The 18,126-nt window shown below is 48.3% G+C and overlaps 1 protein-coding gene across 9 annotated transcripts in view; it reads left to right on the forward strand.

The window, feature by feature from the left end:
* CAMTA1 (calmodulin binding transcription activator 1) overlaps positions 1-18,126 on the forward strand; it is a 619,127-nt gene that overhangs the window by 533,803 nt on the left and 67,198 nt on the right. For all 9 annotated transcript variants that reach the window (XM_077312347.1, XM_077312336.1, XM_077312339.1 and 6 more), the window contains one exon: positions 17,849-18,002. In XM_077312347.1, the coding sequence (XP_077168462.1) occupies positions 17,849-18,002 (154 nt within the window). The remainder of the gene's footprint in view (positions 1-17,848; positions 18,003-18,126) is intronic.

Raw genomic sequence — 18,126 nt, forward strand, 5'->3', positions numbered from 1 at the left:
CAGCTACAGATGGGAACAGTAAACTAGTAATGCGGAGCTGGTGCGTGGGTGGGCAAGGAGTCCTAAGAAGAACTATCTTAATATTTGCAACCTTGCTGCCTTCACCGCCAACCCCTTCTCAGCGGGGTGCAAATCCCCTATGAAGGCAGAGCTGTAAGAACCCAAAACACGGCAGAGCCGGTTTCAAAGCGAGGCAGAGGCAGGCGGCAAACATCCTGCTGGGCTGCTGAAGATCATTAGGCAAAATTTGTCTCCTAAAAATAGAAAAAGGTCCAGAGAAGGGCAATGAGGATGATGGGAGAGGCTGAGGAAAGAGGGTGGGTGGGTGGGCCGGTGTCTTTTAACCATCTCGGGAGAGTTTGTTTGGATGGGAAGAAAAACTAAAGCAGCAATGTGCAGGCATACCTGGCAGGGGTGTTTGGGGGAGGGAGGGCGGGTGGCGGTGTCGTATTGTCTTTTCTCACGAGAGGGTTAGAGATGCTTTTTAAAAACAGATTTGTCTTGCACAGTTAACGAGGCCATTGGAGAAAATGCAAACCGTTTGTCCAAGCTGGGGCAGTGATTGCAGGTCTCCTTCTCCTTTGTTCGTTGAGCATGGTTGGTGTTCACTGTCTCTGCACACCAAGTTCCGGCTGGCCAGCTTACAAGGTGAATGTAAGCTGCTTTGAGGCTCCTTCGGGTAGAGAAAAGCGGCATAGAAGAACCAACTCTTCTTCTTCTTCAGTAATATCAGGGCTCTTTCGGCCTCACCTCCCTTACAGAGTGTCTGTTGTGGGGAGAGGAAAGGGAAGGTGAATGTAAGCCACTTTGAGACTCCTTCGGGTAGAGAAAAGCAGCATATAAGAACCAACTCTTCTTCTTCTTTCTTGGTCTGCCAAAGCTGCTCTGAGCACTCCCCAAGCAAAAGGAGAGCTTTGTTTTTACAAGGCAACCTAGAGACTGTCTCCCTTTCCCTGCCACTAGGCCTGTGTAAGTACACCATGACTCTATAGAGGGAAAGGACAGTCATGGCCACCGGATTTGTCTTCTGGAGAATCTCCAGTCTCAGCTGAAATAAATGTTTCTAGTCCTCATGACTGCATAGAAATGATTTGAAAGGGGTCATTTGCACTATCTGAGGACTGGAAGGAAGGCAAAGTAGGATTTCTGCCGTTCAGCACCTAGAGTGTGGACAGCGCTTCAGTTCTCTGGTCATCTCCTTCTCCTCTCCCCACCAAAAACACCGTACCAGAAGCAGGCTCTGTTGTGCATAGCTTGATAAAATAGGCCATTTCTCCTTTGTTGGCATTGGTGAAGGGTCTGGATTGTCTTGTTTAGCCCACCCAGGCAGCAGCAGGACCGGGCAGCAGGCAACCTGGCAAGGCCACTTTGTTGCAACACTTGGCACCATACCTTGCCAGGACCAGAGTCAGTCCATGGTCCCTCCTTCCAAGCTGGCTGGACCTGGGCCAAATGAGAGTGCTCCTTGGAGACTTGTGCCACAAATTCGCCCATTACAGAGTTTAAAAGCTGGGGCTAGAGAGCAACCACCCGGTGTTACAGTCATCTCCTGAATTCCGGTGTGCCCGGTGCCGATTTAGAATCAGGACCCTGGCATGTGTAGAGAAGAAGCTTCAGCCTCCACCACTGCCCATGCATCCTTTTCCAGGCCTGGAATCGTTCCAGGGGGTTATTTGGCCCATTTGGAAAACCCAGCTCTTTCTCGGGTCAAGGAAACAGCAATTGGGGTGATGGGGTTGAAGCCCCTTCTCCATGTGTGATGTGGCCTTGATCAGGCATCCTGCCTGGGAGAATTGGGTTTGCCAACTCTGGACTGTGAAATTCCTGAAGATTTGGGGGCGGAGAATAGGAGGGCAAAGCTTAGGGAAAAGGAATAGACTTTAGCAGGATATTGAGCCATAGAGTCCCCACCCCCCTTCCCAAACAGCTGTGTTCTCAGGGACAACTGATCTGTGCAGACTGGAGTTCTGTTGTCATTCTAGTAGACCTCCAGACCACACCAGGAGGTTGGCAACCTTTGTGGGAACCGAGGAGACGCCGAGCCACCCCCAGCCATAACTCATGTCTGATTTATACAGGGTGGAAACCCCAGGCCCCGTCTCCTATCTCCTCCCAGGATTCTACATCCTCCCCTTTCATAGTTGTGGGGCTCCCTTTGCCCTTCTTCCCCCCTCCCCAAGATCTCAGGCTGCCATTGCCTTTGCCTCTCTGATGTTCTTGCACTCAGGGCCCTTTAACTGGAATCCACCCACGGTTAACTCTGAAGCTGTTCCAGAAGGAGGCTCAGGGGTTATGGCAAGAGAGAAAAGGCCACTGACAAAACACAACCCCACAACCCATCCTTCAGCCCGTCCCTCCCAGCAGCAACCTTTCCCAGCTGGGGCTGCTAGCAAAAATGCTCCACCACCTCCCTGTTCTTCTTCCTTCTCCCTGTTCTTCTTCCTTCTCTGCTCTTTCCTCTCTGGAATCCCTCTTTGATTGGTGGCCTCCTACCCAGCACCACCCCTCGGCCAAAGGTCTGCGCACTGCAATGCTCAGCGATGGGGGAAAGGCCAGGGAGAGTTTGCATTCCCCAACGCCGCTGCAGCAGCTGACCTGCCGTTCCCTTCGTCATTGATTCATCCCCGGAGGAATTGCTCCCTGGCAAATATCGCCCTCTCGTAAAGCCAAGGGGACCTGCAAAGGGCACCTTGCTTCGTTGGGCCTTTGGGAGGGGGGGAACGCTCTTCCTTAAATGACAGTGAGATGCAAAAATGCATTGGGGGGGAGGATGTTGTGCAAGCAGCGGCTGATTTACTCGCCTGCTTTCCCTAAGCAGCCTGCGCCGTGCAGCCTGGGCGCATGCGTTTTTCCGCGCGCAGCTCCCGTGCTGGGAGGTCCACGGTGCCATTACAAGCCATTATTACTTTCTGGATAATGTATACATTTTCACTCTCACCCAGTCCCTCTCCTTCATTTTTCATGAGAACCGGCCCGAGATTAATGACGGAGCCGGAGAAGAAACGTAACGCCACGCCAGCTTGATTTATTGACCACTTAGCATTGATGAAGCCGCAACCACGAGTCAAACAGCTGTTGCAGCTGCATTTTTCTTTATCAAAACGAACAGCTTTGTGCATTTTTAACCACTTCTTGCACCCGGTTTCTGCTTACTGTGCATAACCGGGAGAAGGGATGGGAGCTGGAGATCTGGCTCTCTTTGTCTCAAGCTGGCCAGTTCCGGTGGCCTGTCCAGAGCCTCCGGCCTCCTTCCCTGTGACCCTTTTCTGTACTCTGCAAGATGGATGCCACCCTTTCTCTTGGGACCCAGCCTGGAAACTGTTCACAACACCAAGGTGTTATCCTGAAAACTGTCACGTAATAAAAGGCCTCTGAGCGTGTGCAGAATAGCTTTTCCACTCCCCTAGAACACAAATAGCTTCCACACAGAGATTTTGCTTCACACACACACACCCTGCAAAAAAACACCACCCAGCAGCGTTCTTTTGAGAGGGTGCTTCCACCCAACCGTCATGCCATCATTCCCCTTTTGGGCTTTCTCTAGCTCTGCCAGCCTCCAGAAGGACGGTCCCCAAAGCAGGTTTCATGGCAATGTAGACAGGTACAGATCTGCACACCTTCACACCCAACATTCCCCACTCCCACTGCCAGGCTTTGAGTCAGCTGTTTTTTTTAAAACCAGCAACAGAAAGATCGGTGTCACGTCATTACATAATAGCGATATCGTTTCTGCCTTTCAAAGTAAGAAGCGGGCAGAAAGCACTCTGGCAGGGAAGGGCTGCAAATGGCAAGCCTGGGCAGGGACTGAAGGGATACCCCCGTGCAGAAGGGCCATGGCTCCCCGTGAAAGCTTTTGCATTTCCAGCAGCAGTGAGAGAAGACTGGGAAATCCTCCCTGTGTGGAAGCAACCCGAGTGCAGATTGAAGACCACAGCTCTCTAGGCAGCTGCTAATGAGCTGCTGATTGGACTGGCTCTTGGCCAGTGCAGGGGAAGCCTCAGGAAATACCTTCTAGCAATTGCCTGGGGTCCAACCAGTGTGGCCTTCAGCAACCTCAGATCTGCCTCCACCCCCTGCTAGCTACTCCTTCCCCAGAGGAGGAACCATAGCCCGACCTCAGCAAGGCTGAAATCACACAAGCACTGCAACGCACAGGAATGTGCATATCAGCCTTCCTGCGCTGCTGTTGCTGGACCCAGAAACCTTTAGAATGGCCTTTCTGGTTTTGTTGCTTTGTCGTCTTGTGCGCAGCTAGCAGCAACAGAGGGCCTGAAAAAGCAGCTTGGGGGAAATCGGTCCACGGGTTCTCAGGAGGGACAATTTCGGAGCAGCTTTATAAATGCAATTTCCTCCCCCTTGCAGACTGGCTTTGTTCCACAGGTAGCTAGCCAGCCAGCCACCTGTCAGCAAGTGGAGAGATGGAGGGTGCGTTGCCCTCTGAACAAGAAGCAGGACTCATTTCCACGACACAATGGGAGCTTCCCCCTGTTCCATGCACCTGGTTTGCTTTCTTCTCCCTCTGCCTCAGCTCCTGAGAGGGGAGGTGGCCCCTCCAGCTATATATCTGAGCTTCAGTGACACGGTTATGGCCACCTCGTGCAAGCCAATAGAGCAGATATCCTCAGCTAGTAAATGCCTGGGGAAAACCCGTAAAATGTTTGGATGATAAGTAAATGCATAAAGGTGCCAGGGAGGGATTTATGCCTCGTTGGCCCTCCTGCCTCCTCAGCTTTATCAAAATAATTCCGAATCATCTGATTAGCAGCCCGTTGAAACGCAAAGCACTCAGCAAGTTGAGGGTGCGTAGGAAGGGGCACCAGCCTGTTGGCATGAACTTGCAGGGAAGTTGCAACAGGAGGTGGCAGGAAAAATCCACTACTTCTGAGCTATAACCCTGGGGAAAGATGCCCTTGGGCTCCTGCAGGGAGAGATCATGAGAGAGGCCAAAGCGTGCTCAAGGCAGAACCATAGGGACCAAGCCCTATGAAGATAGGTTGAGGGACTTGGGAATGTTCAGTCTGGAGAAAAGGAGGTTGAGAGGGGACATGATAGCCCTCTTTAAGTATTTGAAAGGTTGTCACTTGGAGGAGGGCAGGATGCTGTTCCCGTTGGCTGCAGAGGAAAGGACATGCAGTAATGGGTTTAAACTTCAAGTACAACGATATAGGCTAGATATCAGGGGGGGGGGATTTCACAGTCAGAGTAGTTCAGCAGTGGAATAGGCTCCCCCTCACTGGCAGTCTTCAAGCAAAGGTTGGATACACACTTCTCATGGATGCTTTAGGATGCTTAGGGCTGATCCTGCGTTGAGCAGGGGGTTGGACTAGATGGCCTGTATGGCCCCTTCCAACTCCATGATTCTATGATTCTATGATATGGTGTTGTCTGGTGGAAGTCCCAATATCGGTGATTCACCTGCCTGCTGCTTCTGCCACATCATAAGACCCACAAGTTGCCCCACTGGTAAAGATGTGTCCCCCCCCACACACACACACACTCTGATAACTCCATGACTGCAGTTACTTGCCCCCTCTTGCATCCCTTTGCAAGTCCTGGCCGCTCTTACGAGAAGAGCCTAATTTTGTCTCCATCCATGGTAGGGCACCCCTCAATAAATAAAAGCATCCGTGGTCCATTAATCACCTGCCTTTTAGCTTATTAATGAATCAATTTCAATTTAAACCAGGCCCGCTGTTGCTGATCTTCTCTTCTGGGAGCCCGTGATAACTTTCCAAAGCATTCCAAGTAACACAGCTTGAAGCGTACTGTTGAGAAAGCAGGAATTCTGATGTTTGGAAAGGATGCATGGTTGCATATTTCTCAAATAGAACAGGTTGGCTTCATCTAGTCCCGTGTACAGATTTCTAAAGGGGTCTGGCCAGATGCCACCAGGACTGATGCAAAAGGGCACATGGATGGCTGTTTTCTTTCACTGGGCATCCCCATGATGTTGTTGTCATAGTGAGACATCCGTCCTTATGTCATCTGGATAGCCATGTCATTCTGTAGCAGCAAAATAAAACGGGTCTCACAAAGACTCCTGAAATTTATTCCAGGAGCAGTTCTCATGTGTAAGAGATGACTTCGTCACATGCACTGGAGAGTGCATCCATAAAATCAGTCCTTTAGGATTCGTAGCAAGCCGGACAGGGAGATACGTTACAAAAGGAAGTTGATTTAAAGCTCATTTTGGTTTAGGTCTTCTTTCAGCCAGACTCTCTTTGTGGCTTCTCCCCCCACGCCCTTCCTTACTGGGCCTACATTCCGAATAATAAAACATACAGCAGGACATGCAGAAATCCAACAGAGGGAGCTTTCCCCAAAGACTGGGGATTTTGGATTTTGGCCCCTGTTGAATTTTTTAGTATTGTTGAGCTGTTAACAGATACAGAAGCTTGCTGGGAAGAAATTGTTTCCGAGCCTGAGAGTAGCAGTTGGAATTGGAGACCACAAGGCCTCTCATTATGAGGAGCGAACATTTCAGTGGGAAAGAGACTCATCGCTGACCATGTTGGCAGACAGGCGGTGAAATAAACTGCTGGGGGGGGGGGGGTTGTTACGATGCTCGTGTGGTTCTTTTCAGTCATTTGAAGGAAGATGGCATCCCAGGTGGTGCGTCTATACTTGTATCCGAGCAAATGAACGAGAGACAGAGAGGTTGATTCTGTGAAGGCTTAAGAGAGTGGCAGGGTGACAGTGGATGAGCGATACAGTTGTGAGCGTCCTGCATAGTGCAGGGGGTTGGACTAGATGACCCAGGAGGTCCCTTCCAACTCTATGATTCTATGAGACGCATCACATACATAAATCATGTTGTGGCTACATATGCACGTTTTACTGCAGAAGCTTTACCCCCTTTTCTCATGACTTATGTTTTATGCGTTTGCAATCAGTTAAAATTAATAATAAAAAGGAAGAGCATTTAAAAGGCCGGAGGCCAAAGTAACCCAGTGATAAGCAGCCTGGGAGCCTGGGATGCATTAAGCTGATTGGTAATCCTTTTTGATGCCACTGCCAAGGAGGGAGGTCTTGCGTTCTTTCTTAAATACGGGAAGTTCAGGGGAAGACGGCTGTTGAGGCAGGTGGGTCTTGCTTGTGTGTTTTATGAGCTAAGCGTAGTAAGACGGGGTCTGATTGCAGCTTTGATTCTGAATTGATATGACTTGACGTACCAAGGGCAAAGAGATGGAGGTGGCCATGTCATGGCGATAGGTTAGGATGGCCAACCTCCATGTAGACTCAGAAGAAAAAAGGAAACCCCGAGGCACAATGATAAAGTAGTCTTCTCTATGTTTATAAGTGAAAAGGTTATAACATAAAGTCTAAATGGTCAAACATATGATCGAACATAAAGAATCAACCAAAACGGGATCCTAGGTTAAGTGACCCGCTTTCTGTTTTATCTTCGTCAGTGGTTGCTCTTCCAATATACTGTCATAGTAGGAGTTGTAGTATCACATTGGCAAAATGCTCATAATCGTCTGGGGATTTCATAAAGTGCCTAGGATCCCGTTTTGGTTGGTCCCTCCGATTGTCAGTCATGAGGAAGGGGCCTATCGGCACCCTTCCTCATCATGGACAGGGCCCTCCTTAGGTGCCCTTAACCGATTATTTAATCCGCTCCGCAGGAGCAGTTTAAAGACTGGTGACGACCTCCATATGGGGCAGGGTTGGGCAAACTGTGGCCCTCCAGATGTCCATGGACTACATGGAATTGCAGTCCATGAACATCTGGAGGGCCACAGTTTGCCCACCCCTGATGTAGGGTCTAGCGTTCTTTCGGAATTACAGCTGATCTCTGGACTATAGAAATAAGTTTCCCGGAACAAAATGGCAGCTTCAAAGGGTAGAGTCTGTAGCATCACACCATTGCTCAGCATCCTCCCCTGGCTCTTCCTTGAATCTCCCAGAATTCCCTAACTCAGAGTTCGCAACCCTGGGTAGAGTGCATGGATGGCCTGTGAGAAACTCTTAGCTGGTTCTTTTAAAAGCGGCTTATTGTTAGTGTTGGTCCCTTCATGAAAGGACCACCATCTCGACCTGGAGCCCTGCGAAGAGGGACTCTGGAAGAAAGCAATGTCTGCTTCTCAGCAGAATGGTATCGTAAATGCTCAGATAATAGGGTTCCATCTTTCTTATTCGGCTTTGACGTTTTTCTTGTCCCGCACTGAGTCTCTGTTGTCATAACAGTCGCAAATTCCGGGATAGATCCAGGGCCAGCTCTGCCTCTAGTTCCAGCATCAAACCTCTAGGCTTGACTGTACATTTGCCAGGATCCTGCAGAAGATCACAGAATGAGAATTCTTCTTCCCAGGACTTAGCTTCCGGGATGTCTTTGAACAAAACAAATGAGTCGCAACGCTGCCCAAGTGAGAAAACAACAGAGTCGGTATAGGAATTGACCCGGCTCCCAGCACTTTGAGGAACACCGTCTCTTGGTCATGATTTCAATCAAGATGGGAGGAGGGTTTTTAAAAAATGGGATTGCTTTTAAATGGGACATGAGCACCAGTGTGTTCCTAAAGATGAGAAAGATGAGAATTAAAAATGTTTCCTCTCCATTAGCTGTTTATTTGCCATGCGCCTTCAGACTGCTATTAAAAGAAACACTCATTCCAATATGCAAGGAAGAAAAGAGGGGGCCAAGGTCAAATGTTCCAAAACTAAAGGAACTAAAGATGAGCCGATTTTGAGCTCTTTTTAGAAATCATCATTTATGCGAGTAGCATGCAAGAATTCATAAAGTCCAGCATCAAAAGAAATAGGTGAAAACCCAAGAAAAAATATATAGATTAAACAACAGTCATGTTCTTGACTGGTCCGAGGGATCGAAGCCAATCAAAACGAAGCCTTCTGCGATGACGTTTCCTGTTGCCGGTGTCTTATTCCAACTCCCAAGAAACAGCTACACATTTTTCACCCATGTCAGTGAATCCTTCCCAAGGGTGCTTGAAAAGAATTGGTTTTCTCATGAGCATTAGTGTTTAAACATGTTCTATTTCCAGAGTTATATCAATGGTAATAGGTTTTACTTCCAAAGTTTAGGCAGTAAAATTCCTCCCGCTGCAGTTAAGAAATTTGCTACCAGAAATTTGCAGCCGGCTTCTGCAGACCTTTCTAAGCATCCGGCTTCTGTCGGGAGGCATACCTGCACCACACTGGTTTTCCATTGCCAGTCACCCGCAATCTGCGTTAAGGTGTAAGCAGTCCCCATAATTGATGGGGCTGCTGCATTGTGCATCTGTCGAAATTTCTGAATGGTCTTATGTGAAATGGGTTCTGATTGTTCTGCTTAGAGTCCTGTTTTCTCCCTTGTGTAAACACATCACGTATGAAATCATTTCCCCCTTTTTATGATGTTTACAGCCATAAGAGACAGGTTAAACCAGGCTTTCTCAACAGGGGGGTTGTGAAACCCTGGGGTTTTTCAATGGCCCCAAAAGAGTTTTGCCTATTGAAGAAGAAGAGTTGGTTCTTATATGCCACTTTTCTCTACCCAAAGGAGGTTCAAAGCGGCTTACAGTCGCCTTCCCTTTCCTCTCCCCACAACAGACACCCTGTGAGGTGGGTGAGGTTGAGAGAGCCCTGAGATTATTGAAGAAGAAGAAGAATTGGTTCTTCTTATATGCCGCTTTTCTCTACCCGAAGGAGTCTCAAAGTCACTTACAATCCTCTTCCCTTTCCTCTCCCCACAACAGACACCCTGTGAGGTGGGTGAGGCTGAGAGAGCCCTGATATTCCTGCTCGGTCAGAACAGCTTTATCAGTGCTGTGGGAAGCCCAAGGTCACCCAGCTGGCTGCATGTGGGGGAGTGCAGGATCGAACCCAGCTCACCAGATTAGAAATCCGCACTCCGAACCACATCACCACGCTGGCTATCTGGGTAGGAGTGAATTAATTTTTAATATATTTTTATTTTATTTTTTTTAATTATCAGTGATATGATCATATATGGTTATGTTGACCCCCCACCCCCCACAAAAAATGGCCAATGATGGGCTGCCAGGGGTCCCATCATAAAAATCCTTGCTGGCTGAGGCTTGTCGCATGTGGTAGAGACTGGAGTCCGGAGAAATAAATACTTTTGTTGTAACTTAACTGCATTGGGGTGGGGGGAGGTGGCAGGGGGCAACACAGCAGCAGATGCCTGCCCCAGCCCTGTTCCTGGCCCAGCAGAGTAGGCTACTGGGCCATTTCTGGCATTGGGGGGGCAGGTGGCAACAGAGCGTGATGTCACATCTGGTGGGAGGGCCTGTGTGATGTCACTTCTGGTGGGAGGGCCTGTGTGATGTCACTTCTGGTGGGAGGGCCTGTGTGATGTCAATTCTGGGGACATGAGACTTTCCACGGTGGAGGAGTTAGCCTGATCCAGCTTGATCTTTAAGAAACTTTTGATATTGTTGCCTCCCCAAGTCTTCAGTCAGTGACCGGGGATTCAGAGATGCAGCACTGCATGCAAAGATTGCCTTGGGAGGGGAGGAGAAGACTTATACCCACGGAGAATGCGCTTGGCTATCATAAAAGCTGATTGGGGTGAAGTCCTCAATGGGCTCTGGAAAATAACTGCATCTAGGGCAGGATTAATTCACCATAATAGGACAATAAATATGATACATTTCTAATAACACCCATTATGGCGGGATGAATGGGAGCAAGCAAAGGGGACAGGAACTTCTCTTTGCCTTCAGGAACTTTCACTATCAGATTTAAGCGATGGCTTAGTGATTACTCTCTCTCTCTCTCTCTCTCTCTCTCTCTCTCTCTCTCTCTCTCTCTCTCTCTCTCTCTCTCATGGCCTCATGTGGAGATGATTTGCTCTGCTCAGTATCAGAAGCACCCTCTGTTACAAGACACTCTCTCCGGAAGTCCTTCCAAGGTCCTTCAAAAGTGCAGAGGGTATAACAAGGAGCATCCAACATGCTCTGGTCACAGGCTAACAGGGCCATGCCAGGACTGGGGTCAGCTGACTCTGAATCTGGCAGAAAAGGAAGCCAAATTTGGCCCCTGTGGGTGGATGCCCCGCCTCGACATTTGCCTGCTGGCCGTTGCAACTGGAGAGCTGATCCATCGAACCTGACTGGCTTTCCCTTTGACCCTGCAGAAAAGCTTGCTGCCAATCAGGAAGGTGACCTGATGCAAACATAAGCTAAAGGGCTCCTTTTCCCTTAAAGGGAGGCGTTTTTTCTCCTGATGCTGGAGGCTGAACAAAGCTGGCCGTGCTGGAATTCCCTTTTGTGCCCTCGTTTAGAAGGCAGGAAGCCCCTTCTTCCTTCCACCTCCTCCCCTTTTGCCTTTCTCTTTTGCACCTGGAGCAGCAAGGAAGGGAATTCTGTTCCAGCTTTACCCACAGCACAGAGGACAAGGGGCCAAAACGGCTTGCTCTGTGGACAGGTGACCTTTGATGACAGGTGGCTGTAAGTTTAACAAGTGTGCAGAAGGGAGGATTTCAGCAGAGGCAGCTTTTCGTCTCCTGGCATGGCAGGTTTCTCCTGTTCGGGTTTCGGGTTGTTCCCAGGGTATGGCACAAGGGCAACAGAAGGAGGTAGTAGATTGGTTCCAAGTTTAAAACGAAAAGAAAACCTTTGGTTTTAGGGAAGAACTCTCTTCGCCCTGGTCTACTTCTTAACCGTGTACACAGTTTGAAATCAAAATGAAACCATCATTGGTTGTACAATAAAACTCTTTTAATGTGAAGAGTTGCACTTTGTTCGTCAAACAATAGAAGCCGGTATTTTTCGGGTTGTGTACAGTCGTAGGTGTATTTTTCACAGGCGTTGATTTTATTTTTTAAAACCTCTTTTTAATATGCCCTAAGGCAGGGGTAGTCAAACTGCGGCCCTCCAGATGTCCATGGACTACAATTCCCATGAGCCCCTGCCAGCATCCGCTGGCAGGGGCTCATGGGAATTGTAGTCCGTGGACATCTGGAGGGCCGCAGTTTGACTACCCCTGGTCTAGCATCTAACTCAGATGGGATTCTGAACAGAGCCTCACTGGCAGATCTTAAAGTGCAGGAAGGCTCATAGGGGAAACAGGTACTTTGGGAAATACTTCAGTTCAGGATTCAGAGGTCCAACCCCGCACGTAATTGCCAATCTCTGGTGCCCCAGGGAAATGAGTATTTTTCTGCTCACCGTCCCCCACCGCAACAAAACCCAAACAACTGCATTTTTTTTACTGTCTCTGTATAAGCCACCTTGAGCTCCCTGCATCAGTCTAATCTAGAAGGTACAAGTGGTTATGGAAGCATCTTTTCATTCCAGTAGCAAGTGCAGTTGGTGAATCAGCCAAACCCAATAAAAGACACTCCTGAGAGCAACTATTATCTGTGGTTCTGACAGTAATGTAAGACTCAGGAGGACGTCCGAGCGATGAATCTGAATCTTCTAGGCGGGCGTAATCCCATCCAGAGGAGGCATGTCCCTTGCCAACCAATTTGCCGAATCCCTCACCGTCATTATCTCTGCCTTGGTGTGGACAGGACTTCAGCGCATTCACTCTCATCCCAATCTCTGATCTCCAGGTGCCTATTCAAGGCTGGCTGACTCACCTGGTGCAGATGAAAAGGAGAAATATTACTGGCTGTCACCAGGGAACTGTGGCAGATGACATCTCTCAACCGTTTCATGGAGATGTTCAATTGCAGGGGAAATAAAACTGGGCTGTGGGTGGAAGGATGTGATTACCCCCATGGAGACAAAAAATAAAATAATCTGTCCCACGCTTTCTGAGATCGACCTGCCAGGAAGGGCAGAAGCCACCACAACGCAGTAAACCACTAGCTCTAACATTCTAAGGTGTTCCAGAAGAATTATGGTGGTTGGTGATATGCCATTTTGGGCTGTATCAACAGGGGCATCACATCAAAATCACAAGATGTCATAGTCCCATTGTATATGGCACTGGTCAGACCACACCTGGTGTACTGTGTGCAGTTCTGGAGGCCTCACTTCAAGAAGGATGTAGATAAAATTGAAAGGGTACAGAGGAGAGCGACGAGGATGATCTGGGGCCAAGGGACCAAGCCCTATCAAGATAGGTTGAGGGACTTGGGAATGTTCAGCCTGGAGAAAAGGAGGTTCAGAGGGGACATGATAGCCCTCTTTAAGTATTTGAAAGGTTGTCATTTGGAGGAGGGCAGGATGCTGTTCCCGTTGGCTGCAGAGGAGAGGACACGCAGTAATGGGTTTAAACTACAAGTACAACAATATAGGCTAGATATCAGGGGGAAAATTTTCACAGTCAGAGTAGTTCAGCAGTGGAATAGGCTGCCTAAGGAGGTGGTGAGCTCCCTCTCACTGGCAGTCTTCAAGCAAAGGCTGGATACACACTTTTCTTGGATGCTTTAGGATGCTTAGGGCTGATCCTGTGTTGAGCAGGGGGTTGGACTAGATGGCCTGTATGGGCCCTTCCACCTCTATGATTCTCTGATTCTATGATATCAAACGCAAAGCAAGACAGCCAAGGGAATCAAGGTGACACCCTGCCTTGTCAGTCTCCTAGAATTGGTTATCATGCAAGGTGACCAAGCCAGTCTGTGTCCAGGATTGCTCCAAGCTCCAATCAAAATGGATCCAAACCATCAACTTCTTCCAAGCTGGATTCAACCTGCCATCCACCCTCTTGAGTTTTTGGCTTCACTTCTGCTCTGCTCCTACTAAATGTGTCTTCTTAAGTGGCTGTAAGAACAGCTACACACCTGGCAGCAGCTCTCTCAATGACTTCCCTGCCTTCTGGAGGTCAGACTATAGGCCTCCTTACTAAGGAGGTGATGCAAGACGAAGCTTCCAAACCAGGCATTTGGCAATTCAAGGTCAGATTTGGAATAATTCTCTAGTTTTGTGTTCTTGGACAGGACAAATTGCATAATTAGTATCTGAAACTGTGAATCACCTTCAGTCCTGTAAAGAAACGCCTGCAGCATGCATATTATGAAATGTAAAAAGGCAAATCCCAGTTTCCCATCATTTCATGATTCAAAAGTTAGATTACCGTGCCCTTCAAGGCCACAGAAACATACCCTGCTGTCAGTTTGCCACTCTACTGACTGGGTTAGCCAGAACCTAACAAGTCCCAACATAATCCCATTGGACTATGCAAGATCTGCAGCATGCATAATTGAATAGGAAGAATATCCTACGGGGAGCATCGGAGATGTGTATTTAGCAGTTAGAATAGAAACTTCCTGATGTTTTTCAAATATTCTCCTCCAGTTTCCTGGTTGGGTCATTTGGAGACTTCCTGTTCCTTTGAGCACATTTCCTCCCTGCTGCCAGCAGAAGAATGGCTGCAGACAACAGTTAGACAGTTAGGTCTCTCTCTCTCTCTCTCTCTCTCTCTCTCTCTCTCTCTCTCTCCTCCCCCCCCCCCCCTCTCTCTCTCTCCTTTTTACACAAAGGTGTTTTTCTTCAGGATAAAAGTCATGTGTGGATGTGGCAAAATATTTTTTATTGATGATTACTAGTTGGTTCTCATAGATATACACCTGGACCCCTTACCCTTATTCTCTTCCTTTGCAGATTAGGGGGTGTCACATGGAGTATGGGTTCAGTTGTGATTGTTTGTTCTCTGCTTTTCTCACCATTGGGAATGCAAAGCAGCTTTCAACAATGCCCTCCCCTCTTACATTCACAACGGTTAGGATGAAGGAGAATGGCTAGCCTAAAGTAACCCGGCGAGCTTCTTTGGCAGAGGGAGGATTTGAGCCTGCGTCCTCCAGCCCCTAGTCTGGCCTTCTATCCAGTATGCTTTGCTGGCTCGATGTTACGTAAGGATTTCTTGCCTAAATATATGTGCAGTAGCAATCTGGGACACACAAAAATCCCAGAGAGTTACAGGAAAAGCAATTGCAGAGTGCTTGTGGCACAAGCAACCAAGAGCTCTCAGACGGCCCACCGCCTGTAGTGCTCACTCAGCAGATGAATTAAGGCGAACATAGTAAAAAACACTGGGCCTGAATAAGGTAGCTTCACCTCCAGCTGTATGAGTTTGGAAGAGGGCAAGTTTGTTTTTAAATAAATGTACATTCCTGCACGCTGCCAAAGCTGGTCTGTGATGAGATTGATCATGCTTATCCCCAAAACTATTCTTCTAAATTTAGTTTTAAAATAAGTCTGCAGACATTTGGATTCTAATGAGAAGGTGCAGTTGCACAAAACAGCCAGTGTCTTTTTGCGTGGGTCCCTGCTTGCACACCTATGGTTCATCCTAGATGAGATGCAAGTCTTAACTGAAATAAAAAATCTAGTTAGAGTCCGATTATCACCGGATGTGTGGAATACATACCTGCTGTGAGACTCCATGGTCCTGGTCCCCTCCCTCCCTGACACACTCACACACACACACTCACTCACTCTTTCTCTCACTCCTTTCCCCCTCACCTCTTGCCCCTCACCTACCTGTCCTTGCTGGTCCCTCCCACTTCCCCTTCAGTCCGCCTTGCCTCTCCTACCTATCTCTCCTTCCTGGTCCCTCCCCCTCCCTCTCCCACACACACTCCGCCCTCCCCCTTCCCCCTCCTTACCTTTCAGAGAAGGAGTTCTGCATCCCTCAGAGCCCTGCTGGTGGTGGCCACGCAGCTCCCTGCTTCCCAGGCCTGCCCCGCTCTGTGGAGGGTGGGACTGGCCCAGCCCTAGGCCTCAGACTCTGCTCTGGTGGCCGCCATCTACTGGTGCGCTCCCTAAGGCAGGATAACAGACGTCACATCTGTAATCATTTCCGTTATAGGGAACGTGCTAGTAGATGTGTTCCACAAAAAAAAAAAGTTTCTGAGATGCAAGTTGCCTTTTCTGTCATTCGTTTTATGAATGGCTCATTTTAAATGGTTGTCTCTAGTCCTCCCACTCGTAACAGCCCAGATTTATTATTTCATTCAATCAAATGTTATTTATTATGGCTGCCAAGAGAAGATGTCTGGACCCACAGGCAGCTGGTGCCAAGTTTTCTATGAGGGCTACTGGGGAAGACTGTTTCTCCCCAGATTTTCATCCCTTGCAAATTTTTATCCTTTGGTCCTTCTAAGTTTCTCCTGCTCTTTGCCCGACTCAAGCCCCTAAAGTGTGTTTAGGCCCATCTGAAGGACAAGCAATTAATTGGCTCACAGCGTATATTCATTAGTAAATTTTTCTCGTTAGTGTGGGAGCTTATTTGCTGCTCTGGTACTTTCACCACGAGGAAAGTGACTCCCTTTTTCGCAAACAAATGCCAGCTTGTATATCCTGTCCTCTCCCGAGCCATGCTCCAACGGCATTAATGGAACATTAGAGTTTTAATTACACCATTATCCTATTTATTTTTATAAATAATTCCAGAGCAGTCATTAAAGTTTGTGAATTTAGAAGTAAATGACTTTAGGGAGAGAAATCAAGTTTTCAATCTCCACGTTATCTGCCATGAGGGTTGTTTCTTGGCCGCCTTGTTGTTCTGAAGATTCTTCATTGATCTAACCCGTAATAAACATTCCAACTGAACTTTCTTCCTTGGAAAGTTTGCTGGAAAGGCTTTGCGGCTGGCCAGTTCCAGGAGGATTTCGACGTCTGTTTGCCTGTGTTGGGATAAGGCTCATTGACTTCTGGCGTACAATGCTCAATGGCCTCCTTTGCCGAAGACCAAAATTGCAGGTGCACATCTGGACCAAGACAGTCAATTTTATAAGTGCTTTCTGCAAAGCACTTTATCCAGAAAATGGGGGGAAGGAAGCTGCCATTTCTTATAAAATACATATCCCACAACTTCACAAGGGTTTACTTCCTGGTCATAAAATGTGTTGGATCTATTGCTAACAAATGGTAGAGCAACACCTGTTTCACTTTGAACAAACTGGACTGATTTTTGCAAACCCAGTGACTCCCATTTGCCACAGTCAGCCACAGGTAAGGCTGGCCTGATGCCAGCTTCCTCTTGTCCCAAGACAAGCTTCTACTGAACGCAAATCTGCAGGCAAGGATGTTTGGTTGCTTGAAGGCAGCTCTGGCACGCACTGCCTGCGCATCCATGCTCAAAAAAACAACAGTGGCTGTGTGTTCAGGCAATCTGAATTAAATGTGCCAATCAAGCGCATTTCTAGAAATTTTCTAGTCTGTCTGAATTTTGGGTTTTCTAGCACTCTGCATAATTTGTCCTGGTTTTGCTGGTGGTGCAGTGGGAGAGAAGCAACCACAAGGGCCCTAAATCCTTCTCCTGAATCAATTCGCTTGCTTTGGTCAGTCACTGCCATACGTATTCAAGCAGCGACTGGATGGAGACTTCTCCTGGAGGTTTTACTCTGATCCTGCACTGAACAGGGGGTTGGACTAGATGGCCTGCACGGCCCCTTCCAGCTCTAGGATTCTAAGCAGCGACTGGACAGAGACTTATCCTGGACGCTTGAGGCTGATCCTGCACTGAGCAAGCAGTTGGACTAGATGGCCTGGATGGCCCCTTCCAATTCTATGATTCTATGATTTGTTTATTATTTATTAGATTTTTATACCACCCTTCCATATGACTCAGTGAACTCCCCCTCACTGGCTGTGTTCAAGCAGCGGCTGGACGGAGACTTCTTCTGGATGCTTTAGGCTGAGCCTGGATTGAGCAGGGGGTTGGGCTAGATGGCCTGCATGGCCCCTTCCAGCCCTTGGATTCTACCTATACCTCTTCCATTGTTTAGTTCCACTGTCTTTTTCCCCAGTTGCAGACCTTCTCGTGAGCTTTTATTGACTCAAAGGCAGGGGCTCCTGGGAATTGTAGTCCATGGACATCTGGAGGGCCGCAGTTTGACTACCCCTGCATAAATAATGTTTTTCCTATTCATTATAGCAATTGTGGTCATAATAACAAACTGATGCCTGTCCTGCCGTTCTCCCTTTAGAACCCCGACATCGTGCTGGTGCACTACTTGAATGTACCCGCCATAGAGGACTGCGGGAAGCCGTGCGGCCCCATCCTTTGCTCCATCAACACCGACAAGAAAGAGTGGGCCAAATGGACAAAAGAGGAGCTGATTGGCCAGCTGAAACCAATGTGTGAGTATGCCGGGCTGGGATACGGGGCAACGGGGTGGGAGGGGGTGGGCCTCTGGCAGAGTCTGCAGCTGGATGCAGCTGGTGTGTCGCTGAAGAGCCAGTGCCCAAGATGTGCAAAAGGAAG

This window comes from Paroedura picta, chromosome 15 (genome assembly GCF_049243985.1).
Source record: "Paroedura picta isolate Pp20150507F chromosome 15, Ppicta_v3.0, whole genome shotgun sequence".
NCBI classification, from domain to species: domain Eukaryota; kingdom Metazoa; phylum Chordata; class Lepidosauria; order Squamata; family Gekkonidae; genus Paroedura; species Paroedura picta.